The 27,127-nt window shown below is 36.7% G+C and overlaps 1 protein-coding gene and 1 pseudogene across 18 annotated transcripts in view; both read right to left on the bottom strand.

The window, feature by feature from the left end:
- Window positions 1-27,127, bottom strand: part of ZNF300 (zinc finger protein 300) — a 98,781-nt gene that overhangs the window by 13,609 nt on the left and 58,045 nt on the right. For 11 of the 18 annotated variants that reach the window (XM_027081517.1, XM_027081521.1, XM_027081525.1 and 8 more), the window contains one exon: window positions 23,690-25,766. In XM_027081517.1, the coding sequence (XP_026937318.1) occupies window positions 24,226-25,766 (1,541 nt within the window). In that variant the 3' untranslated portion in view covers window positions 23,690-24,225. Of the gene's footprint in view, window positions 1-16,703; window positions 16,949-23,689; window positions 25,767-27,127 lie in introns of those variants that run through there. The other 7 variants (XM_027081512.1, XM_027081513.1, XM_027081511.1 and 4 more) reach the window with 2 other exon arrangements.
- Window positions 9,304-10,902, bottom strand: LOC113606846 (testis-specific Y-encoded protein 1 pseudogene; annotated as a pseudogene).

Here is a 27,127-nt window from a genome sequence, read left to right as displayed (position 1 = left end):
GGAAAAAAAGTAGAAAAAAATGAAAATAGTTTGTTATTACCATTTATTTTCTAAAAATGTGAATATGTATACAGTTAATTCTACTTATTCATGGTAGCTATGTTCAGTTAAGTTGCTGCAAACACAGAATTAGTGAATACTGAACCATTTCTCCAAAGGGGAATAAATCAACATAAAATAGATTATAATCTTAAATTACAACTTTGTATAATTAAGATTATAACCTTAAAAACAACTTATGTTGGTGGATTCTATTTTCTTTATTTTACCAAAAAAAAAAAAACCCCAAGGTTCAGAACAGTTAAGTAATTTGCCTGAGGTCCAGTAACAAAGGCCAGAGTTAGATTCAAACCCTATCCAACTGACTCCAGAGCTGGAGTTTCTTGCACTACACTGAATTGCCCCTACCATCCCCGTCATCTGTTCATCTCTGTATGAGAGCTGAAACAGGAAGGCAGAGCATCCCCTTGTTTAAACTCAGCCGGGAATGTGTGCATGTGGTAACTCAAATTTTTTGCTACTCTGTGCATGTCTGCCAATGACTGAAAAAACACTGTGAGTATCGATTTTGAGATTATAAATACATTTTAGCAAGTAGGTGAATTTGCAGATACAGAATCTGTGAATAATGAAAATCAACTGTATATGTTTACCTTAAAAATAAAAAGCAAATGATGGAAGAATAAGCCATCAAATAAAATATAATCTACAAAAGGTATTATTAGTTATCTATTGAATTGTAGCAACCTACCCCAAAACTTAGTGGCTTAAAACAACACACATCTATTGTTTCACAGTTTATGTTGGCCAGGAATCTGGACATGGATTATCTGAGTCCTCTGCTTCGGGGTCTTCTACAAATCTATAATCAAGGTATTGGCCCAGGCTGGGGTCTCTTTCATCTGAAGACTCAAATGGGGAGAGATTCATTTCCAAGCTCAACTACATGATTGTTGGCACAATTTAATGCCTCAAGGATTGTTGGACTAAGGGCATTCATGTCTTTGCTGGTTGTTGAAAGGAAGCCACCCACAGTACTTTGCCATCCAACTTACAACTTGCTTATCTATGGAGTCAAGAGAAGAGTTTGTAAGCAAGATGGAAGTCACAAACTTTTATAATCTTATTATCAATATATAAGTGACATCCCCTCTATGTTGCCATATGCCATTGGTTAGAAGCTGCTTACTTATGCAGAGGGTATTACAAAAGGCCATGAATATCAGGAGGTGGGAATAACTGGCTACCTTAGACACTTCCTACCCCAGGGAGGAAGGAAATAAGATAGAAGGGACAGAAATCATACCTAATTTTCTTTGAATATACCATGTTCTGTTGATTTGACTTTGTAACCACAAAAAATTTTACATAATTATAAAACAAAATTAAATTTTATAAACCAATTCCAAACTTCTGTTTCTGATCAAAGTGAAGTAATAGGGAACGGATGGGAACTTTCACCTGAACCAATGGAAAAACCAGAGAAGTGTATGAAGCAATGGCTTTAAAGGTATTAGACATCAGGCTGTGAAGGACAGTGACCCTTGAGAGATGGGAAACAAATTGAGCTGACCCCTCTGATTGCCCAGTTTACTGCCTTGAGAACACTTCTAGGTATGACACAGGACAAGTGAGTCCAGGCAGGGGCCAACAGACTTCCAGAGTGGAGGAGAAAGAACTAATAGTACAGAAAGACCAAGGCAGCTATATTCACAGAGCAGAAGCCAAAGAGGAGAAAGCTGCACAGAAAGAGAGCTCCAGAGACTTGCAGAGGGTCCACTTCTAGTATTTAGGAGAGTACTGGTCAGTGCATATATGTAAGGAAAATCAGAGTCTGGGAAAAGAGACACCAGAAAGGAAGGAGGAAACAGTAACTGAAGCTCACAAAAAGTCAAGATTAATGCCTGTCCCCACCAGCCAGACTGGAAAACTTTACAATTCCCTGGGAAGAATACACAGAAGGGTCTTGCCTCAATAGTGGGAAATTATTAGCTCTATATTTATATCTTGCTCTGGTGGCACCTAACAATTGTTTCCAAGTAACCTAACTGAACTACAGAAAAAAGCTTCAAAAATATGTATTGGAACACAGAAGTATCTATCATCCAACAAGGTAAAATTCACAATGTCTACCACTAAATCAAGAATTATCAGGCATGTATAGAAACTGGAAAATGATACTCATAATGAAGAGAAAAATCAGTCAAAGAAGAAAAAACAGAGCAGAATTGAAAAAGATGTTGGAAATTGTAGCGATAGATATTAACAAGTCACTATAGATCTTGCAGTCATTAAAAGGATAATGTGAGAATATTATGAACAACTTCAGCCTCATAAATTTGGCAAGGTAGAAGAAATGGACCATTTCTTCAAACACCAAAACTCAACTAAGATGAAATAGATCATCTGCATGGTCCTATAACTATGTAAAAAGTTGATTTTTAAAGACCTCACAAAAAAGGAAAAATGGTTTCACTGGAGAATTCTACCAAAATTTAAAGAATTAACACTGATTTTACACAATCTCTTCCAGAAAATAGAAGAGGAGGGAATACTCCCCAAATCATTTTATCAGGAAATTATTACCAAAACCATACCAAGACTGTACAGTGAAAGAAAACTACAGATCAATATCTCCCATGAACGTAGACATAAAAATCCTCAAAAAATATTAACAAACAAAATTCAACAATCTATAAAAAAAAATTATACACTATGAATAAGTGAAATGTATTCAAAGCTGGCTCAAAATAGAAAATTAACCAACAAGATACAAAGAAAAAGTAAATGATTATACCAATTGACACAGAACAGGCATTTGACAAAAATCCAATACTCATGAATGATAAAAAAAAAATTCTCAGCAAAATAGTAACGGAGAGGAATTTCCCTAACTTAATGAAGAGCATATACCAAACAAACAAAAATCAAAAAAATACAACCCACAGAAAATATAATACTTAATGATGAAAGATTGAATGATTCCCCTCTTAGATCAGGAACAAGACAATGATGTTTGCTCTCACCATTCTCCTTCAACATAATACTGGAAATTCTACCCACCAAAATAACACAAGAAAGAAAAATTAGAAGCATACAGATCAGAAAGGAAAGAAATAAAACTGTCCCTATATGCAAATGACATGAATGATTGTCTATGTAGGAAATCCAAAGGAATTTACCAATATTGTGCCTAAAACTAAGTGAGTTCAGCAAAGTAAGAGGATACAAGATCAACACAAAAATCAATCACATTTCTCTATACTAATAAAAACATGCAAACACAAATAAAAACAGTACCATTTTTAATCACTCCAAAGAAATTGAAACACTTAGGCTTACACTTATCAAAACATGTAGGATTTTAGGAAGAAAATCACAAAATGTCATTAAAAGAAATCAAATAGAGATATACCATGGTCCCTGATATGAAGACTATAAACAATAAAGATGTTAATGATGCCCAAATTGATCTATAGGCTTAAAGCAATTTCTCTTAAAAATGATAGCAAGTTTTGTTTTGATTTTTGTAGACTTAGACAAAATTATTTTAAAATTTATATGGTGTTCCTTAAAAAAACTAAAAATAGAGTTCCCATATGATCCAGCAATCCCATTCCTGGGCATATATCCAGAAAAGATGAAAACTCTAATTTGAAAAGATACATGCACCCCAATGTTCATAGCAGCACTATTTACAGTAGCCAACACATGGAAACAACCTAACTGTCCATCAACAGATGAATGGATAAAGAAGATGTGGCACATATATAAAATGGAATATTACTCAGCCATAATGCCATTTGCAGCAACAAGGATGGATCTAGAGATTATCATACTAAGTGAAGTAAGTCAGAAAGAGAAACACAAATATCATAAGATATGACTTATATGTGGAATCTAAAAAAAGATACAAATGAACTTATTTACAAAACAGAAATAGACTCACAGACATAGAAGACAAACTTACGGTCATCAAGGGGAAGGGTAGGGAGGAATATATTAGGAGTTTAGGATTAACAGATAGACACTACTATATATAAAACAGATAAACAACAAAGACCTATTGTATGGCACAGGGAACTAGATTCAATATCTTGTAATACCCTATAATGGAAAAGAATCTGAAAAAGAATACATATATATATATATATATATATATATATACGAATCATCTTGCTATACAACTGAAACCAACACAACACTGTATATCAACTATACTTCAATAAAAAGTTGCTTGTTGGGCTTCCCTGGTGGCGCAGTGGTTGAGAGTCCGCCTGTCGATGCAGGGGACACGGGTTCATGCCCCGGTCCGGGAGGATCCCCCATGTCGCAGAGCGGCTAGGCCCGTGAGCCATGGCCGCTGAGCCTGCGCATCTGGAGCCTGTGCTCCGCAACGGGAGAGGCCACAACAGTGAGAGGCCCGCATACCGCATAAAAAAAAAAAAAAGTTGCTTGTTTTGAAAAAAAACTTACATGGAAAGAAACAGGCCCTAGAATAGCTAAAACAATCTTGACAATGAAGAAAAAAGTGGAAGGAATTACTCCCACAACTTCTATTAAACATTGTACTGGAGTTTCTAGTCAGTGCAATAAGGCAAAAAAGAAATTAAAACCGTCTGGTTGGGAAAGGAAAGGGTAAAACCACATTCACTTGTAGATAACATGATCTTCTATGCAGAAAACCCAATGTATTTTACCAAAAAATGGTACTAGAACTAATTAGTAAGCTCAGGAAGGTTGAAGTATACCAGATCAATATACAATAATTAGTTGTACTTCCATATACAATCAATAAATAACCAGAAATTAAAATTTAAAACATCTACAGTAGAATTTTTAAGTATGAAAGGTTTGGGGGCAAATCTGACAAAAGATGTGAAACACCTGTACACTGAAAACTATAAAACAATGCTAACAGAAATGAAAGACTTAAAGGAGCTACATCACATTCATGTGTCAGCTCATTATTTTTATAATGTCTAATTCTGCAAATTGACTTATAAGTTCAGTGCAATCTATTCAAAACAGCAGCAAGCTTTAGAGGAGAAACTGACAAGGAAAGAAAGAAAACTGTCACTGTATGAGAAGGACAGTTTTATATTCACACGGAAAGGAAAAGGACCAAGAATCGCCAAAACAATTTAGCAAAAAAAAAAAAAAAATTAACTTTGAGGCTTAACACTACCTGATCTCAAGGCTTATTATACACACACTGCAATAATCAAGAGTGTGGTATTGGTGTAAAGATAGAAAAATGTATAAATGAAACAGAATAGATAGTTCAGAAATAGATCCAAGTGATACAATAACAAAGGCAATTCTGTGGGGGAAAGAATCACCTTTTCAACAAATAGTGCTGGAATAATTGGATATCCATAATTTAAATTGAAACCTTAATCCATTCTTCATACTACATACAAAAAAATTAACTCAAAATGGCTCATAGCCCTAAATATAAAATCTAAAACTCTTAGAATAAAATGCAAGAGAAATCCTTTGTGACCTAGGATGAGGCAAAGATTTCTTAGTTGATACCAAAAGCATGAATCATAAAATAATAAATGATAAATTGGACCTCTGGTATTCAAAAGACACAATTTAAGAGAATAAAAAGAGAAGCCACAGACTAGGAGAAATTGTTTCCAAGTCATGTATCTAATAAGGAACCATCAGCCAGAATATATGAAGACCTCTAACAACGAAATTATTTAAAACTGACCAAAAGATTTAAACAGACACTTCACTAAAGATATACTGATGGCAAATAAGAATAGGAAAAGATGCCCAACATCATTAGTCATCAGGGAAATACTATGGTATCATAATGAGATGCCATTAATCACTTACTAAAATGACTATAATTTTAAAAACTAATATTACCAAATACTGGCAAGGATGTAGAGAAATGAACTTTTACACACAGCTAGTGGGAATGTAAAATGGTGCAATCCCTTTGGAAAACAGGCAATTCCTCAGGTTAAGTATTCACTGACTATATGATCCAGCCATGCCACTCCTAATGTTTATCCAAGAGAATTAAGTATTAGGCATGTGCACAATACAACATACAACATCCAATACATGTGCATGCAAACATTTGTACAGGAATGTTCATAGCAGCTTTATTTGTAACAGCCAAAAACTAAAATTAACTCAAATGTCCATCATAGGCATCCATACGATAGAATACTAATCAGCGACAGAAAGGAATGAACTCTTGGTACACATAGAAAATCGGATTAAATTCAAAATAAGTATGCTGAGTGAAAGAAATCAGTAAAAACAAGAGTGCATACATTATGATTCTTCTTATATCAAATTCTAGAAAATGAAAATGGATATATAGTGGCAGAAAACAGGTCAGTCGTTGCCTGGGGATGAGGCAGAGAGCCAGTTGGGGAAGAGGAATTAATTTCCAAGCGATAAGAAAAAACTTAGGGGGATGATGGACATTTTCATTCTCTTGACTGTGGTGACAGTTTCACTGGTGTATACATAAACCAATGTTATCAAATATGTGCGATTTTTTGTCTATTAAACCTCAATAAACCTGCTTTTAAAAAACCCTACAGCATGCCTTAAAATGCCCTACATTATCTTCCTCAATTTTTTTGACATCATTATAAACCACTTCCTCTCATTCATTCCACTTCAGACATTCTTGTTCTTCTTCAACTCACTTTCACTTTAGGGCTTTTGAGAATGCTCCTCTTACTAGTATACAGATTTATCACTACTCTCACCAATTACCATAGCAAATAAGAAATATTTAGATTATCTCCCCAAAATGAAAATACCTTTTTCTTCTGGTCTTCCCTTCTCTTCTCATCTTTCTTACTCCCAACTTACCCACACCTTAAAAGCTTTCTGATGTATAAAATTTTGGGTAGGGCTTCCCTGGTGGCACAGTGGTTGAGAGTCCGACTGCCAATGCAGGGGACACAGGTTCGTGCCCCGGTCTGGGAAGATCCCACATGCCGCGGAGCGGCTGGGCCCGTGAGCCATGGCCGTTGAGCCTGCGTGTCCGGAGCCTGTGCTCCACAACGGGAGAGGCCACAACAGTGAGAGGCCCATGTACCGCAAAAAAAAAAAAAAAATTTGGGTAATTCCACTCAGGTTATTAAATGAGTAAAACTGTTCATTCACTCTATCATTTAGTTGTTCAGCAAATATTCAGTGAACATCTACTATGTGTCACGCACTCTTTTATAGCTTCAGCTATATCATTTTAATACAGCTAAATATTCCTGTTCCATTCATACTTAAATGCTACCAAAATGGATAGACAATAAACAATAAACAAGATAAATTACAATATGACAAAAGTTACCATTTAAAAAGTGAAATAAAACAAGGAAAATTAGGAATGCTTAGGGGAGTGTTGTTGTATCACACATGGAGGTCTGCTACTCTTAGAGAATTCTGATCTAACCAGTCATCTAAGAACTCACACTCATAATACAGTGTAATTCTACAGTGATAGAACACTGTATAATGATAATTAAGAGTGTACGCTCCCTAGCTCTACCAGAAGAAAAAGAATAATAAAGATTAGAGCAGAGATAAACAAAATAGACAATAAAAACCAACAGAGAAAATTAATGAAACCAAGAGTTTGTTCTTCAAAAAGATCAACAAAATTGGCAAACCTTTAACTAGACTTACTAAGAAAAAAGAGAAGAAATTCAAATAACTAAAATCAGAAATGAAAGAGGGGACATTACAACTGATTTTACAGAGCTAAAAAAGATTGTAAGAGAGTACCATGAACAACTGTACACCAACAAATTGAATAATCTAGATGAAACAAATTCCTAGAAACTCAAAACTTACCAGTACTAAATCATGAAGAAATAGAAAATCAATAGATTTAAAACCAGTAAGGAGATTGAATAAGTAATCAAAAACCTCGCAATACATAACCCTGACTACAACTGTTGGGGGCACTTTCCTCCACAGTAGAGGTCACGGAGACAAGAAGGTCATATTTCACCCCATTAAAGATGAAGAGTCTGAAACACAAAGAAAAGCAAGATCTAGACAAGCAAGACAGTCTAGAAGATCAACACAGCATAGACTGATCTTTAGGAAGCTGAAAAAACAATATGAAGAAGTCATTGTACCCAAATCAGAGAAAAAGGAAAAGAAAAAGGGGGGAAAGGAAAGCAGGATAAAGAGAAGGAAGAAGGAAAGAAGCAGAAACATCTAGAGAAGATAAATATGAACAAAAGTACTTCAGAACATATGATAAGATTTATCAGCCTTGTCTCCCAAGGCAATAGAAATAAAAGAATAAACAAATGCAACCTAATCAAACTTATAAGCTTTTGCACAGCAAAGGAAACCATAAACAAAATGGAAAGAGACAACCTACAGATGGGGAGAAAATACTTGCAAATGATGTGACTGACAAGGACTTAATTCCAAAATATATAAACAGCTCATACAACTCAATAACAAAAAACCAACCCAGTCAAAAAATGGGCAGAAGAGCTAAATAGATGTTTCTCCAAAGAAGACATACAGATGGCCAACAGACACATGAAAAGATGCTCAACATTCTAATTATTAGAGAAATGCAAATCAAAATTACAATGAGGTACCACCTCACACCAATCAGAATGGCCGTGATTAAAAAGTCTACAAGTAATAAATGCCGGAGAGGATGTGGAGAAAAGGGAACCCTCTTACACCATTGCTGATGTAAATTGGTGCAGCCACTATGGAAAACAGCATGGAGGTTCCTCAAAGAACTAAAAATAGAGTTGTCATATGATCCAAAAATCCCATTCCTGGGCATATACCTAGACAAAACTATAATTCGAAAAGATACATGCACCCCTATGTTCATAGCAGCATTATTTACAATAGCCAAGACAGGCAACCTAAATGTCCACTGACAGATGAATGGATAAAGAAGATGTGGTGTATATATATACATATATATATATACACACACACACACACACACACACACACACACACACAATGGAATACTACTCAGCCATAAAAAAGAACGAAATAATGTCATTTGCAGCAACATGGATGCAACTAGAGATTATCATACTATGTAAAGTAAGTCAGAAAGAGAAAGGCAGATACCATATGACATCACTTATATGTGGAATCTAAAATATGACACAAATGAAATTATCTATGAAACAGAAACAGACTTACAGACATAGAACACAGACTTGTGGTTGCCAAGCGGAGGTGAAGGGGTGGGGAGGGATGGGGTGAGAGTTTGGGATTAGCAGATGCAAACTACTATATATAGAATGGATAAACAACAAGGTTCTACTGTATTGCACAGGGAACTATATTCAATATCCTGTAATAAAACATAATGGAAAAGAAAAAAAAATTATCAGCCTTACAGACAAGAACTCACTTCAAGTTCAACTACTCCATCCTGTTCACTTTCTTTCTTTCTTTCTTTCTTTTTTTGTAACTTGTTAGCTTGTTTATGTCTCTCTGGGCATCATTCCCCACATGTGGGGCCCAGCTCTCTGGAACCTTCACTGGCCATCTTTTCCTCGTTTCTCCCCTGGGCACCAGAACCACATAGGTAGATACATCCATGCGTCTCCCGCATCTGTAGACGCCTCCTGCCTCTTGTGCTATTTGGCCAAACTCTGAGGATCCCCCGGCACCTTCATCTCCGGGTCTGTCCTGGTGGGGCCTTCCTCCCTAGGGTAGTAGTGCAGGGGATTGGGCCACAGTTCCTCGCCGATGATCTCAGCAATCCTGTTAGACCCTGGGCAGTTGTGGTCAGACAACCAGTTGGGGAAGTTAAGGCTGGTGGTGTCCTGCCTGCAGTTGGGGGCTCCTCATTCATAATCCCAGAACCACTGGACGGGAGTGGAACGATATGCCCTATATCCAGCAATGCTAAGGTGATACTCCTTAATGATCATGTCATTCCAGCAGCAGGTGTTGTTCCAAAAGAAAAACATCAACCTGCAGTGGTGCCTGGGATGGCCCAGTTCCTGCACCTCCAAATTGATCATGCAGCTGAGGGTGTCTTCATCTTGGTCACTGATCATGGCCAATATCTGGGAGTGGTTCATAATGGCTCTGGCCCATAAGCCAGGAATGCCCTGGATGATGGCCCTTCTGCGATCCAACTGAGGATTCCGGCTCTGACTGATCTTGCACTTGCTCTGCTGGCTTGGGCATTCAGAGTGCTCAGCTCTAACTGCAGGGCCCCCAGTGCCTCCAGCAGGGGCCGGGCAGTCGTGGGTCCCAGTTCTGGCTCTTCCTGCCCCTGCTCCTGGGGCTTCTCCTCCCGCTCCTCCGCCTGCATCTCCTCCTGCTCCTCCTCCACCACCACCTCCACCACTTGCAAGATGTCCTCCACCAGCAGCCCTAACTCTTCCCGGATCCCCGCCACCTCTCCCTCCTCCAGGGCCACACCTTGCTGCACGACCTCCACCCTGAAGATGGTGGCCTCCTTGCCTGACCCACCAGCTAGTGTCCGTGCTGTACCCACCTCCCCCACCGCACCTGGGGACCCGCAGGCCCCTGCTTCCTGAGCACCCCCTCCCACAACTAGGATGACCCAGGGTCCCTGGGCAGCGCTGCCTTCCCCAGACCCCGCCTCACTCACCATGTGGCCCTGGTCCTGAGCTGGGGCAGCTGCGAAGGAGCGGGAGGTGGAAGCACAGCACGTGGCCTGCAGGGCAAGCAGGCCCAGCGACCAGAGTCACCCTGCGCCACGGACCTCGGGGTGGGGGGTGAGGGCATCCTGTTCACTTTCTACCATGAACAGTTCACTCTACGATTCAAGTCATCTAAACAGGCCAAACAATCTTGTAGGTATAACTTCTGCGTATTCCAGAAGATTAGAAAATGAAAAAGAGGGAGAAAAGAGAGAAGAAAAAAGAGAAAACAAGCACACCCTAAATCAATCAGAGAGCAACAGTGACCAAGAGAGAAAAGAAGATCTACAGGAGTTTCATTTTGGACACAAGATAGAGACGAAAATGAAAAAGAACAACAATCAGATACAGATGGGAGATCCAATAAGAAAGAAACTTAGGTGGATTCCATTTCTAGATGTGAAACAAGTTCTATGTCATCTAGTGATTGGTATTAATTCCTTGCTGGGTTGCTCTGGATCATACAGTTACTTTAAAAAAAGAAAGACTTACAGTAGCAGGCTAGAAAAGGATAACTTACCTGACTTTAAAAAGCTTTATGAACAAATTCGAACTGAAAATGAAAAGCTGAAAGCCTAGCTACATGATACATATATGAAACTGACAGATCTTTTTTTTTTTTTTTTTTTTTTTGCGATACGCGGGCCTCTCACTGTTGTGGCCTCTGCCGTTGCGGAGCACAGGCTCCGGACGCGCAGGCTCAGAGGCCATGGCTCACGGGCCCAGCCACTCCGCGGCATGTGGGATCTTCCCAGACCGGGTCATGAACCCGTGTCCCATGCATCGGCAGGCAGACTCTCAACCACTGCGCCACCAGGGAAGCCCAAAACTGACAGATCTTAAACTGCAATTAGAAAAGGCCACCAGAGACAAGAAAGATTTGCAGATAGGTCACTATTGGAAGTTGGGAAAAAAGGGGACAGAGAGCTCTAAAAAGAATATCTCAAGTGAAAGAAGAGCTCAAAATGTTAACAGATCTAAAAGCAGACAACCAGAGGCTAAAGGATGAAAATGGGGACTTGAGCAGAGTCATAAGCAAACTTTCCAAATTAAATAAAAAGCAGCAAGTAATGGAATTGTACATATTTGCAATCCCATGGACCATAACTGAAAGTCACTGGAAACTGGGAAGGATCCTTGGAGGCTATCATTTTTGGATATGCTGCCAATTGCCTACTTATCTAGGATTTCTGTTTCATTTTGTTTTTCTTTTTTTTCCCTTGTATCGAGGTCATTGTTTCATGTTAATGCAGCTGCTGAGAAGTGGGGTTTTTCATTTAGTTATTTTAAATAACTGAGAAAACTTGTGTACAACTCCAGCATATAAAGAAAGTGTTCAAGGCCAGATATGCCTCAGATATTTAACCAGCAAGCCTTAGTTGTACGTAAATACTTTTGTGTCAACAAAAACTTTCGGCTCTCACAGAAGACAGTTATTCAGCATTTTTTGATCTGCCAGTTTTCAGTTTTTCAATATTTTAGTTTTTTTTGCTTTACATCTAAGTTTGGGTTTGTATTTTTTCTTTATAACTCTTCATGTGGCAGACATTTCTATGTTTTCATACCTTTATCATTTACAGAAAAGAACATGTGCTCTTCTGAGATTGTTGTTAGGTGCAGGCTAATGCTGTGTTGTCCCCCAGCTGGAACTGAGTTGCTTGGAGGAACATTTTTTTCTCATTGTTTGTGCAATATGCATTTATTTCTTATATGAATGCTTTAAAGTCAATTGAGATTAGATTTTTCTAAGTCCTACTTTCTGCCTTCACTGGTAGGATGTTGTTTCTGTTGTTTATTATTGTAGAATAAGAGATTAGACCCTGTAATCTTCACATTCATTTTACAGGTACTGAGTGATACTGTATATATAAGTGTGTGTTGCTTGATATTTAGAAAACCCTGTGGCACACTTGACTATTTTCTTATTTCAAAAATCTGTTAACACAAGTAGGCTATTCCATAATAGTGTTAAAAGCAAAATTTGCTAACAATGTGATATAAAGACTTTAAAAAGTACCCTATCTTTATAAAACTTTTCTACTGTAAAGTGCTTTTATTTTCAGTTTTCATTTGATAGTTTTCAACCACAATTTAAGTTGCATAGATAAATGCTTCACATTTCAAATACCTATATTTATCTGAGTGTTGTCTAAAATTGTTGTGCTAGCCAAAGTAATGCTATGAAGTCATTTCCAGATTTAACCCATGAGTTAATGTTAAATGGATTGTTATTGCCATGGGAAGAGGCACTGACTTTGATACTACCAGCATATCCAGACTATACATGTACCAGTGACCTTTAAAAAAAAAAAACCAAGTACATAATGAATATGGCTTTTATTTGGACAAATAGCTTTATATTTTAATTAAACCATGCAAAAACTATTACATCTTTCTAGCATGTAACTGTCTCCTTATCCACTGAACATTTCAGACTTTTGAATAAATTGTACATTGGAAAGCTTATGGTCACTAATTGTATTACTGATTGTAGTGTATATTACACAAAATGTGAATTTGTCCCCCCTCATTTTAGAAGGTCACTGTGTTCTACTGCCTATCTGAGATTATTTTGGGGTTGGGAAAGAGTGTTTTCCCAGAAGGATTGTAAGTCTTCTCTCTCGATGGGTTTTATGAAGACGTGAGGTTATGTTCTTACCACCAAGCTCAGGATTCTAGATATTTAAAGGTACAAGGATAGTTACGGGAATTTTATTTTGATTTGAATTGTATGAATAGAACATCTGAATATAGAGAATTTCCATGATCTTATGAGGGCATAAAATACACAGATAATTGAACAGTTTGAGGGACTGCACAACATTTACGTATGAAAACAGGAATAAAATTAAGAAAACAATTTCATTTATAGTAGCAAGAAAAAGAATAAAATACACGGGACTAAAGTTAATCAAGGAGACAAAAGACTTGTACACGGAAAACTACAAAACACTGCTGAAAGAAATTAGAGAAACACACAAACGGAAAGAAATCTCATATTCATGGACTGGAAGATTTAATACTGTTAAGATGTAAATATCCAAAGTGGTCTACAGATTCAATGTAATTTCCATCAAAACTCCAATAATGCTTTTTGCCAAAATAGAAAAATCCATCCTAAAATTTATATGTAACCTCAGGAAACACTGTATAACCAAAACAATCTTCAAAAGAAAAACAATGTTGTAAGTCTAACACATCCTGATTTCAAAACTCATTACAAAGCTACTGTAATCAAAAGAGTGTGGTATTGGCATAAGAAAAGACATATAAACCAACGTAATAGAACAGAGAGGACAGAAATTAACCCTTGCATATATGGTCAAATGATCTCAACAAAGATGCCAAGACCATTAAAAGGGGAAAGAACAGTCTTTTTCAATAAATAGCATTGGGAAAACTGGATAGCCACATGCAAAAGGATGAATTTGTACCTTATCTAACACCATATATAAAATTACCTCAAACTGGATCAAGGTCCTAAACAAGAGCCACCTGTCAAAGCTGCCTTTCAGAAATGAAGGAGAGATACTTTCCCAGACAGCAAAAACTGAGGAGGTTCATCACCGCTATACCAGCTTTACAAGAAATGCCAAAAGGAATTCTTTAAGCTGAAATGAAAGGATACTAGCTAGTAACATGAAAATATAAAACACAATTGTAAAGGTAAGTACATAGTCAAATTCAGAATATTCTAATACTATCATACAATGGTGTATTAACCACTTAACTCCAGTAGAAAGGTTAAAAAAGATAAAAGTATTAAAAATAACTGTAGGGCTTCCCTGGTGGCGCAGTGATTGAGAGTCCGCCTACCGATGAGGGGGACGCGGGTTCGTTCCCCGGTCCCGGAGGATCCCGCATTCCGCGGAGCGGCTGGGCCGTGAGCCATGGCCACTGAGCCTGCGCGTCTGGAGCCTGTGCTCTGCAACGGGAGACGCCACAACAGTGAGAGGGCCGCGTACAAAAAAAATAAAAAATAAAAAAATAACTGTAGCCAAAATAATTTGTTAATGGATATACAAATAAAAAGACATAAACTGTTACATTAAAAACATAAAATGAGGGGGAGTAAAGGGTAGTTTTGTATGCAACCAGGTTATCATCAGCTTACAATAGAATAAGATATTTTATGTGAGCCTCATGATAATCACAGCAAAAACCTATCGTAGATACACAAAAGATAAAGAGAGGGGAATCAAAGAACACCTCTAAGGAAAATCATCAATTAACAAAGGAAGACAGCAAGAGAGGAAAAAAAGAAAAATAGAAATACAAGACAGTCAGGAAACAATAAGATGGCATCAATAAATCTTTGCTGATCAACAATTACTTTAAATTGATTAAATTATCCAGTCAAAAGGCATACAGTGGCTGAATAGATTAAAAAAACAACAACAAAACAAGACCCAATAATATGCTGCCTACAAGAGACTCACTTCAGCTTTAGGAACATGTATAGGTTCAAAGTTACAGAATGGGAAAAGATATTCCAAGCAAATGGAAACCAAAAGAGATCAAGCATAGCTATACTTATATTAGACAAAATATACTATAAGTTAAAAACTGAAACAGAGACAAAAAAGTTCATTATATAATGATAAAAGGGTCAATTAATCAAGATAATACAATATTATAAATATATATACACCCAACATCGGACTACCTAAATATTAGGCAAATACTAACAGGTCTGAAGAGAGAAATAAAACTACAGTAATAGTAGAGGACTTCAATACCCCACTTTCAACAATGGATAGATCATCCAGGCAGAAAATCAACAAAGGAACTTGAACTACATTTTAAATCAAATGGACACATACACGACATTTCATTCAACAGCAAAGGAATACACATTCTTCCCAATGGCACACAGGACATCCTCCAGGATAAATCATAAGATAGATCACAAAACAAGTCATAGCATATTTATGAAGAGTGAAACCATATCAAGTGTCTTTTCTGACCACAGTGGTATGAAACAAGAAATCAATAACAGAAGCAAAACTGAAAAGCTCACAAATATGTGCCCACTCTTGACACTTCTACTGAACATAGTACTAGAAGTACTAGCCAGAGCAATTAGTCAAAAAAAAAAGAAAACAGCCATCCAAATTGAAAAGTAAAAAGTGTCTCTGTTCGCAGATGACATGACCTTATATACAGGCATACCTCAGACATATTGAGGGTAAAGTTCCAGGCCACTGCAATAAAGTGAAGAGCGCAATAAAGTGAGTCGCACAAATGTTTTGGTTTCCTAGTACATATAAAAGCTATGCTCAAAATAGAGTCATGTACCAAAATGTTAATTGCAGCTCTATTTACAATAGCCCGGAGATGGAAACAACCTAAGTGCCCATCATCGGATGAATGGATAAAGAAGATGTGGCACATATATACAATGGAATATTACTCAGCCATAAAAAGAAACGAAATTGAGCTATTTGTAATGAGGTGGATGGACCGAGAGTCTGTCATACAGAGTGAAATAAGTCAGAAAAAGAAAGACAAATACCGTATGCTAACACATATATATGGAATTTAAGGAAATAAAATGTCATGAAGAACCTAGGGGTAAGACAGGAATAAAGACTCAGACCTACTAGAGAATGGACTTGAGGATATGGGGAGGGGGAAGGGTAAGCTGTGACAAAGCGAGAGAGTGGCATGGACATATATACACCACCAAACGTAAAATAGATAGCTAGTGGGAAGCAGCCGCATAGCACAGGGAGATCAGCTTGGTGCTTTGTGACCACCTAGAGGGGTGGGATAGGGAGGGTGGGAGGGAGCGAGACACAAGAGGGAAGAGATATGGGAACATATGTATATGTATAACTGATTCACTTTATTATAAAGCAGAAACTAGCACACCATTGTAAAGCAATTATACTCCAATAAAGATGTAAAAAATATATATATACTGTAGTCTATTAAGTATGTAATAGCATTATATCTAAAAGCATGTAATACTTTAATTTATAAATAACTTATTGCTAAATAATGCTAACCACCATCTGAGCTTTCAGCGAGTCTTACTTTTTGTTGATGGAGAGTCTTGCCTCAATGTTGATGGCTGCTGACTGATCAGTGGCGGCTGCTGGAGGTCGGGGTGACTGTGGCAATTTCTTAAAATAAGACAACAGTGAAGTTTGCCACATTAATTGACTCTTCCTTCACGTATGATTTCTCTGTAGCATGCAATGTTTGATAGCATTTTACCCACAGAACTTCTTTCAAAGTTGCAGTTAATCCTCTCAAACCCTGCCGCTGCTTTATCAACTAAGTTTAAGTAATACTCTAAATCCTTTGTTGTCATTTCAACAATCTTCACAACATCTTCACCAGAAGTAGATTCCATCTCAAGAAACCATTTTTTTTGCTCATTCATAAGAAGCAACTCCTCATCCGTTACAGTTTTATCATGAGATTGTAGCACCTCAGTCACATCTTCAGGCTCCACTTCTAATTCTGCAAGAATTACCAAAATGTGACACAGAGACAAAAAGTGAGCAAATACTGTTGAAAAAATGGCACCAATAGATTTGCTCAACACAGGCTTGCCACAAACCTTTGGCTTGTAAAAAACACATCTGCAAAACATAATAAAGTGAAGCATGATAAAGCAAAGTATGCTTGTACAGAAAACTAGAGACTTTACCAAAAAACTTGTTAAAATAATAAACAAATTCAGAAAAGCTGAAGGATACAAAATCAATATGCAAAAATCAGTTATTCATCTATATACAAACAATGAACTATTGGAAAGAGAAAGTAAGAAAACAATCCCAGGGAATTCCCTGGCAGTCCAGTGGTTAGAACTTAGTGCTTTCACTGCTGAGGGCCTGGGTTCGATCCCTGGTCAGGGAACTAAGATCCTGCAAACCACACAGCATGGCCAAAAAAAGAAATCCCATTTACAACAGCATCAAAAACAATAAAATACTTAGCTATAAACTCAAACTGTAAACTGAAAACTATACGATACCAATTTAAAAAACTGAAGAGGACACAAATAAATGAAAAGATAATCTGTGTTCATAGCTTGGAAGATTTAATATTGTTAAAATGTCTATAGTAGCAAAACAATCTGTAGTTTCAATGCACCCACTATTAAAATTCCATTGGCATTTTTCACAGACATAGAAAAAACAATCCTAGAATTCATCAGGAACCACAAAGACACTGAATAGCCAAAGCAATACTGAAAAAGAAGAACAAAGCTGGAGGCAACACATTTCCTGATGTCAAATTATATTACAAATCTATAGTAATCAACAGAATGGTACTGCCATAAAAAGACACATAAACTAGCAGAACAGAATAGAAAGCACAGACATAAACCCATACACATACAGTCAGCTAATCTTCATCAAGAACACACAATGGAGACGGGATAATCTCTTCATTAAATGGTGCTGGGAAAACTGGGTATCCACATTCAGAAGAATGAAACTGGACCCCTACCTTACACTACTCACAAAAGTTATCTCAAAATGGATTAAAGACTAAATTTACCTGAAACCATATAACTCCTAGAAGAAAACAGGGGAAAAGCTCCTTGACATTGGTCTTGGCAATGATTTTTTTTGGATATGACACCGAGAGCAGAGGAAATAAAAACAAAATAAACAAGTGGAACTACATCAAACTAAAAAGCTTCTGACTACAAGTAACTCAATTTCGTTTCTTTTTATGGCTGAGTAATATTCCATTGTATATGTCATACAGAGTGAAGTAAGTCAGAAAGAGAAAAACTAATACCGTATGCTAATGCATATATATGGAACCTAAAATAAAAATGGTACTAATGAACCTAATGGCAGGGCAGGAATAAAGACGCAGGCATAGAGAATGGACTTGAGGACATGGGTGGCAGGGGAGGGGAAGCTGGGGTTAAGTGAGAGTAGCACTGACATATATACACTACCAAATGTAAAATAGATAGCTAGTGGGAAGCAACAGCATAGCACAGGGATCAGTTCGGTGCTCTGTGATGACCTAGAGGGGTAGGATAGGGAGGGTGGGAGGGAGGCTCAAGAGGGAGGGGATATGGGCATATATGTATGCATGTGGTTGATTCACTTTGTTGTACAACAGAAACTAACACAGCATTGTGAAGCAGTTATACTCCAATAAAGATGTATAAAAAATTTTAAAAATAATTATAAATCTAAATTAATTAATTAAAAGGCTTCTGAAAAGGAAATAATCAACAAAATGAAAAGACAACCTATGGAAGGGGGGCAAATACTTGCAAATCATTGATCTGGTAAGAAGTTAATATCCAAAATATATAAGGAACTCATACAACTCAATAGCAAAGAAACAATCTGATTATAAAATGGGCAGAGAAATTGAATAGGCATTTTTCCAAAGAAGACATCCAAATGGTCAACAGGTATATGAAAAGGTGCTCCACATCACTAATCATCAGAAAAGAGCAAATCAAAACCATTCTAACCTCATACCTGTTAGAATGGCTATTATCAAAAAGACAGATAACATGTTGGCAACGATGCAGAGAAAGGGGAACCCTATACACTACTGGTATGAATGTAAATCAGCACAGCTATTATGGAAAACATATGGAGGTTTCTAAAAAAGTCCTGCTTGTGGGCATATATATCAAAAGGAAGTGAAATCACTACTTGAAGAGATACCTACACCCCCATGTTCACTGCAGCATTAATCACAATAGTCATTTTTATAACTACATGACAGGACTTCCCTGGTGGCACAGTGGTGAATCTGCCTGCCAATGCAGGGGACACGGGTTCAAGCCCTGGTCCAGGAAGATCCCACATGCCGCGGAGCAACTAAGCCCATGCGCCACAACTATTGAGCCTGCGCTCTAGAGCCCACAAGCCACGAGTACTGAGCCCGTGTGCCTAGAGCCTGTGCTACACAAGAGAAGCCACCGCAACAAGAAAAGCCACTGCAACAAGGAAGCCCCTGCACCACAACAAAGAGTAGCCCCTGCTCACCGCAACTAGAGAAAGCCCGTGCACAGCCACCAAGACCCAATGCAGCCAAAAATAAATAAATAAATAAATTTATTTTTAAAAACTACATATGACTATATATATATATATACAGTCATACATAAAATTCAGCTATAAAAAATGAAGGAATTCCTGTACAGCACGGTGGCTATAGTTAACAATACTGCATCATATGTTTGCAAGTTGCTAACAGAGTAAATCTTGAAAGTTCTTAGCACAGGAAAAAAACCTGTAGCTATATGAAGTGATGGATGTTAGCTAAATTTACAGTGGCAATCATTTCACAATATATGCATATCATTATGCTGTATACCTTAAACTTATACAATGTTTGTTATATGTCAGTTATATCTCAACTAAACTGGGGAAAAAAAGGAAATCCTGCCGTTTGTGACAACATGGATGGACCCTGAGGGCATTATGGTAAGTAAAGTCAGATAGAGAAATATAAATACTCAATGACCCCACATATATAAAATATGGAAATGCTAAACTCATAGAAATTGAGAGTAGTTTGGTGGCTGCCAGGGAAGATGAGATGCTGGTCAAATGGTACACACTTCCAGTTATATAATAAATAAATTCTGGGGATATAATGTATAGTATGGTGACTACAGCTAACAATACTGTATCATATACTTGAAAGTTGCTGAGGGTAAATCTTAAATGATCTCACCACAAAAATAAAATGATAACTATGTGAGGTGATGAAGGTGTTGACTAACCATATTGTGGTAAATGTCACATTATAAATATATATTGCATGTATCAAATTATCACTTTGTACACCTTAAACTTACATAATGCTATGTCAACTATATCTCAATAACTCTAGGGAGAAAAACAAATTTAGGATTATAAGGTTTTTACTTAACATCTTTGGTATGTAATTTTTTATCATACACCTGAAATCTTTGGTTCCTAAAGACATTCATAACTACAGTAGTTCTCCCTTGACCACAGGGGATGTTTCAAGACCTGCAGTGGATGCCTGAAATTGAGCTATGTTTTTTCCTATACATACATCCTATGATAAAGTTTAATTTACAAATTAGGCACAATAAGAGACAATAAATAAAAATTAAACAATTATAACAATATACTGTAATAAAAGTTATCTGAATGTGGCCTCTCTCTCAAAATATCTTCTTGTACAAATTTAATGCCTTTTCCATCTTAACTTAAGCACTTCTCATGCACTGTGGCCATAACTTTTGAAGTCTGAGGTGTGACAGCAAAACCAGCATGAATTATTTTTCCATCTTCATAATTTCACAGATTTGTTCTTACCATAGGTCTTAGCAATCTCAGCATACAATTTTTTTCTTTCCTTACTAAGTCAAAAACTTTTACCTTTTCACTTTAAGAAAACATTTCACAGCCTCTCTTTGGCATATCTTAATTGCCAGCATCACTACTATTGTGCTTCATGGCCATTACTAAGTAAAATAAGTGTTACTTGAACACAAGCACTGTGATACCATGACAGTTGATCTGATAAACGAAATTACTACTAAGTGACTTCACAGACAGGATACACTGGACAAAGGGATGATTTATGTCCCAGGGAGTGGGACAGTAAAAGACTTCTTCACACTACTCAGTATGATGTGCAATTTACGAAGTATTTACAGAATTTTCCATTTAATATTTTTAGATGGAGGTTGACAACAGGTAACTGAAAACACAGAAAGCGAAACCACAGATAGATAAGGGGGGACTACTGTATTTATTTGATCCATTCCTTCATTTTTTTTCTTCTCTCTGTATATGTATCCAATATTATTATCAATACCAGTATTATGAGTAACAGAACACTTACTGAAAAAAACCTTCTTTGCCATTCCTTTATCCTTATGATATATCCCACCAGGAAAAACAGACAAACAGTTTAAAGTTACTTGAAATTAGTTCTCGGTATGGTTAACCACCAATGCTATACATGTTTAGTTTCATTTTGCTAAATTTTTAGGTGTCACTTCATTTTGACTTTGTTTTGTTACTATTTATACTATTTACATGGTTTCAAAGTCAATTATACAAAACCAAGTTACATTCATGAGAGGTCTAAGGGATATCACTATCCTTTCCACCATGTTCAGTCACCTTAGAACAAAACATTTTAATTAATATTTGGGTCTTTCCTTTCAGCATCTGTACTTATATATAAGAAAATATGCCCACTTGTTCCCACCACTACCTGTCTTTCTTAGAAGACAGTGTACTGTAATTCTCTGTGCCTTGTTTTATTTAAGAACATGAATGGAGAGTATAAAAAGACATATCTCATTCCTTTTTAGAGTTGCACAGTCCCCAGTGTGCAGATACACTATATTTAAACATTTTCTATCAATAATCATTCAGGCTGTTTACCATCTTTTTTCTGCTGTGAATAGTACTATGATGAATAAACATAAGTATGCACCTCTTTTTTTTTAAGATTTTTTTTGATGTGGACTATTTTTAAAGTCTTTATTGAATTTGTTACAATATTGCTTCTGTTTTATGTTTTGGGTTTTTTGGCCCTGAGACATGTGAGATCTTAGCTCCCCAACCAAGGATCGAAGCTGCACCCCTGCATTGGAAGGCGAAGTCTTAACCACGGGGCTGCCAAGGAAATCCCAAGCATGCATCTCTTAATATTTCTCCAACATATCTTTAGAAGATTCCTAAAAATGTTTAGAAATTGCATATGTAATTTTGCTAGATACATCCAAGTTTATTCCAAACTAATCACTTCTTTTAACACAGAAGAAATTTTAATATTAATATAAGCCATTTTATCAATCTTTTCTTCATGCACAGTGTTAAACATTTTTCCCTATCCTAAGGCTATGAAAAGTCTCCTATATAACTACGTGGAAACTTTGTCATTTTGCATTTCCTATTTATATTTAGATTAATTGACCCAGAACAATTTATTAAAAAGATAATTTTTCCCCTTCTGATTACAATACCACTTTTGTCATAAAGTTACTCATATATAATTTTTTCATTTTCAGGCTCTCATTTCATTCATCTATTTTTGTCACTCTTGTGTCAATACTGTATTGCCTACATTACTACAGCTTTGTGGGAAACCTTAGTCTGATCAATTCTCTAACATTTGTTCTTAATGAGTGACTTGCCTATTCTTGTCCCTTAGTATTTCCATATATATATTAGAATGAACTAGATACAGATATAGATATATCACAATTTATATGTGTTTGCAAAATAAAATAAATGAAAAGTAATTGAGGTCTCTTTAACATAGCATGAGTTATATCACCAGACACAAAGGCAGTGAAATGGACAAAGGAGAGGACAGGAAATCTGAGATCAGAAGCAGTGTGTCTTAAATGCAAATCAAATTTAAATGTGTGCACACTGGAATTAGTAGCCTATTTCAAGAGAAGAGAGGGATAAACAGGACAAATATTAGCTAAGAATGTGCTGTCTGCAGATTTAGAGAACAAATGTATGGAAACCAAGGGCGGAAAACCGTGGTGGGGTGGGGATGGTGGTGTGCTGCATTGGGCGATTGGGATTGACATGTATACACTGATGTGTATAAAATTGATGTCTAATAAGAACCTGCAGTATAAAAAAACAAAAAAAACTAATATTAAACTTTCTTTGGGTTATTTGTATGTAAATATGTTAATATAAATGTTTCAGACATTACATGAAATTTCTAAAAATCTTATATGTTCTGGTATAATGTTATAAGTCATAATTCTAGTTATTACTTTAAAATATATATCAGAAGTAACTAAAAAAAAAAAACATGTGCTGTCTGCCAGGATTTCACATACAGATGAGCAAACAGACACTGAGGGTTAAAAAGGTCTTCATAGATGTCACACAATCTATTAATAAGGGAACAAGGGTTAAAACTCATGGCCATCTGACTTTAGAACCAATGTCTTTCCACCACACCAAGCTCCTAGAAGGGCAGGGTAAAAGGGAGAAATGAGCAAGCAGTGTCAATTCCAAGGTCCTGGGTCCATCCACAGACACAAATCAACTTATATTATCAAAATTTAAAAAAAAAGACCACATTTATTGAACCTTTTCAACCCATCTTTCCATCATTGTATAAGAAGAATTTTACATATACTTTTAGGGTCTGATGGTCAAGTCCCCTCCCCTTAGTGCAGTTTCTAGGTCTTGGCACTTTTTGACTCATGCTTTCTTCATGTCCTCTTTGGGGAATTACTGCATGGCCGCAATTACGAGAGGCTAACATTAACAATATTACCACATGCCTAACTTATTATGTAGTATAATCAGGAACATGTAACTTCAAAATAGACTATATGTAATTTGTTCTGTTATGCTAATCATTCAGTTCCAAATCTTAAAAGTTTAACATGCCAAAGTGAAAATTTATATAAACAAAACTTTTTTCTCTTGTATTATCTTTGATAAAAAAATTAATTACATTAGAAATAGGATTCCATTTGTAAAATAGTACCAACAAAGATGCCTAGAAACACATTAAATCTGTGAGTTTTGTTGTACTTATTAAGGCTTGAACAGATACTGAAGGCTTTTCTATGCTTAGTCCATTCTTATGATTTCACCACTATATGAATTCTCTGATGTACAGTGAGTTGTGATTTCTGGATGAAGGCTTTTCCACATACAGCACATTGATAAGGTTTCTCCCCAGTATGAATTCTCTGATGTACAACAAGGTCTGACTTCTGGGAAAAGGCTTTTCCACATTCAACACATATAAAAGGTTTCTCTCCTGTATGAATCCGCTGATGTCCTGGGAGGTGAGACTTTTGAGAGAAAGCTTTCCCACATTCAGTACAAACATAAGGTTTTTCTCCTGTGTGAATCCTCTGATGTCCAATGAGATGTGACTGCTGACAGAAGGCTTTTCCACATTCACTGCATTTATAGGGCTTTTCTCCAGTATGCGTTCTCTGATGTATAATGAGCTGTGACTTCCGGGAGAAGGTCTTCCCACATGCAGTACATTCGTAAGGTTTCTCCCCAGTATGAATTATCTGATGTATAATGAGTTCTGACTTTCTGCTGAAGGCTTCCTCACACTGAGCACATTTGTAGGGTTTCTCCCCTGTGTGAATCCTTTTATGTATGATGAGGTGGGACTTCTCACAGAAGGCTTTTCCACATTCAGTACACTCATAGGGCTTCTCTCCAGTATGAGCTCTATGATGTATAATCAGTTGTGACTTCTGGGAGAAGGCCTTCCTACACTGATTACATTTATATGGCTTTTCACCAGTATGTATTCTCTGATGTATAATGAGGGGTGATTTCTGGGAGAAGGCTTTCCCACAGTCACTACATTCATATGGTTTTTCACCAGAATGAACTCTCTGATGGATAATGAGGGATGATTTTTGAGAGAAGGCTTTTCCACATTCAGAACATTCGTAAGGTTTCTCCCCGGTATGTGTCCTCTGATGTACGATGAGATGTGATTTCTCACTGAAGGCTTTCCCACAAGCACTACAACCATAAGGTTTCTCTCCAGTATGAATTCTTTGATGTATAATGAGCTGTGACTTCTTGAGAAAAGATTTTCCACATTCAATACATACACAGATCTTCTCCCCAGTTTCAACATTCACATATTGAATAAGAGATTGTTTATCGCTGATGATTTTTCCATACTGACTACCTGCACAGTGTTTCACTCTATTATGAATTTTTTCATGCTTAGAATAGGAAGAACTAGGTGTTCTCCCACATCCAAAATTCTCATCTGTGTTTTTTCTTGCATAACCCCTATTACAACTGAACAGGTTTACAGTAGGTTCCAAGCTCTTTTCAAATGAATCACACTTATACAGTCTTTGTCTTGAAGTATCTAGGTCTGTGCAGTTATGAAATATTTTTCCAAATGCATTATATGTATAGTTTGACTCTTCAATAACTGTTTTGTTGTTGATGATTGTGACTTGCCTGAGAAGTCTGTCTTGATTTTCCTGATCTCTCTCCAGCTGGTCGCCTTGCCAGACCTTTAAAATGGAGTACAATGAATGATCCCTTGTGACACTTTCCAGTATGTCCTTATGAAAGTAAACATCTCCAAGTGTATCCAATTGATGTGTGTCAAGTCTAGTCTCCCTGTCTGAAAGAATAAAATTGTAGAGATAAAATCAAACAGATACAAAGATTGAGTAGAGGACAGAAGAGGTGAAACAAATGGATGATCCAGGATGGTCCATGAAGACAGAGAACTGGGCGGGCAACAGCCCATTTAAAACACAACAAAACATGTAAATTTATTGGGTGAGTAACTAAAGATGGACTTTACTTCTGATAATGGTGGCATGAGGTAGTCATGGACTTCCCCTCCTCAGAAAACAAGTATAAAACTGAATAAAATAATTTTAAAAACAACCAATTCAGGGCACTGGAAAACTACCAAACGCAGGCCACAAGGTGAAAAGTGTTTACTTGTCAAAAACTTCTACTTCATTAGGTAAGATAAGAATGGGGAGTTTGTGGCATTCTTTCCTAAGGTTTTCCTGTCTTGCACCCCTAATTTATGGGGCATTGAGAGATAACACAAATCCACAGGATACAGTTTTATGCTGATAGTAGAGCAGCTAGGAATTTAACAAGGAGAATTTGTACGCAAAAGAATCATAGAAAGGTTGAGATAATGAACTTGCCATACATTCCTACCTGACTGCTAAAATATTTGTGAAAAGAGACCCTAGTGAGCCCGGCAGTGATTGAAAGGCTGGGGAAACTTGCAGATTTCCTATGCTTTTAAAGTGTTCTGAGACATGCACAATCCAGGTGGCAAAGAGTAAAAGTCATACTGGCTTTAGGTGTCTAATAAACCTGTCCAAATCATTAGTTCACATCTATAGCCAGGCTTAATCAAACAAACAAAACTAAGCAGAGATATTAGTGATGACACTCCACAGGACAGAAAGATGTCACAGTTTAAGCCCAAGCAAGTGCCTCTAAAACAAAAACTCTCAGAAGGAACAAAAGGATCCAAAGACGCTATAACGTACTGTCTACAATGTAGAGTTTTCAACCAAAAATTACTACACATATAAGGAAAAAAATGTGACCTACACTAAGGAACAAAATCAGTCAATAGAAACTGACTCCAAATGGGTGCAAATGTTGAATTTAGCAAAGACTTTAAAGAAGCTATTATAAACATATTCAAAAAACTAAGGGAAAATATTCTAAGGAACAAGTGAATAAACTGACAATTTCAAAAGAGGAAAGAAGAATATAAAAGAACCAGTTTGACTATAAGAGGCAGGAAGAAGAATTTTTGAGAGTAATGGAACTTTTCTGTATCATGATTGTGGTGGCAATTAACTTACTCTATGCCTTTTTCAAAATGTAAAGAAAGAGTAACATTTATTTTATGTAAATTAAAAAATAAAAGAACCAAATGAAAATTCTAAAGTTGAAATGAAGATTTCACCAGATGGGCTCATTAGTGGATTTGAGATAGCA

This window comes from Aethalodelphis obliquidens, unplaced genomic scaffold (assembly GCF_003676395.1).
Source record: "Aethalodelphis obliquidens isolate GAN/ISIS:26980383/991018 unplaced genomic scaffold, ASM367639v1 scaffold45, whole genome shotgun sequence".
In the NCBI taxonomy this organism is placed as follows: Eukaryota; Metazoa; Chordata; class Mammalia; order Artiodactyla; family Delphinidae; genus Aethalodelphis; species Aethalodelphis obliquidens.
Note: the sequence above shows the minus strand (reverse complement) of the source record. Positions and strands in the feature narration are given on the sequence as shown.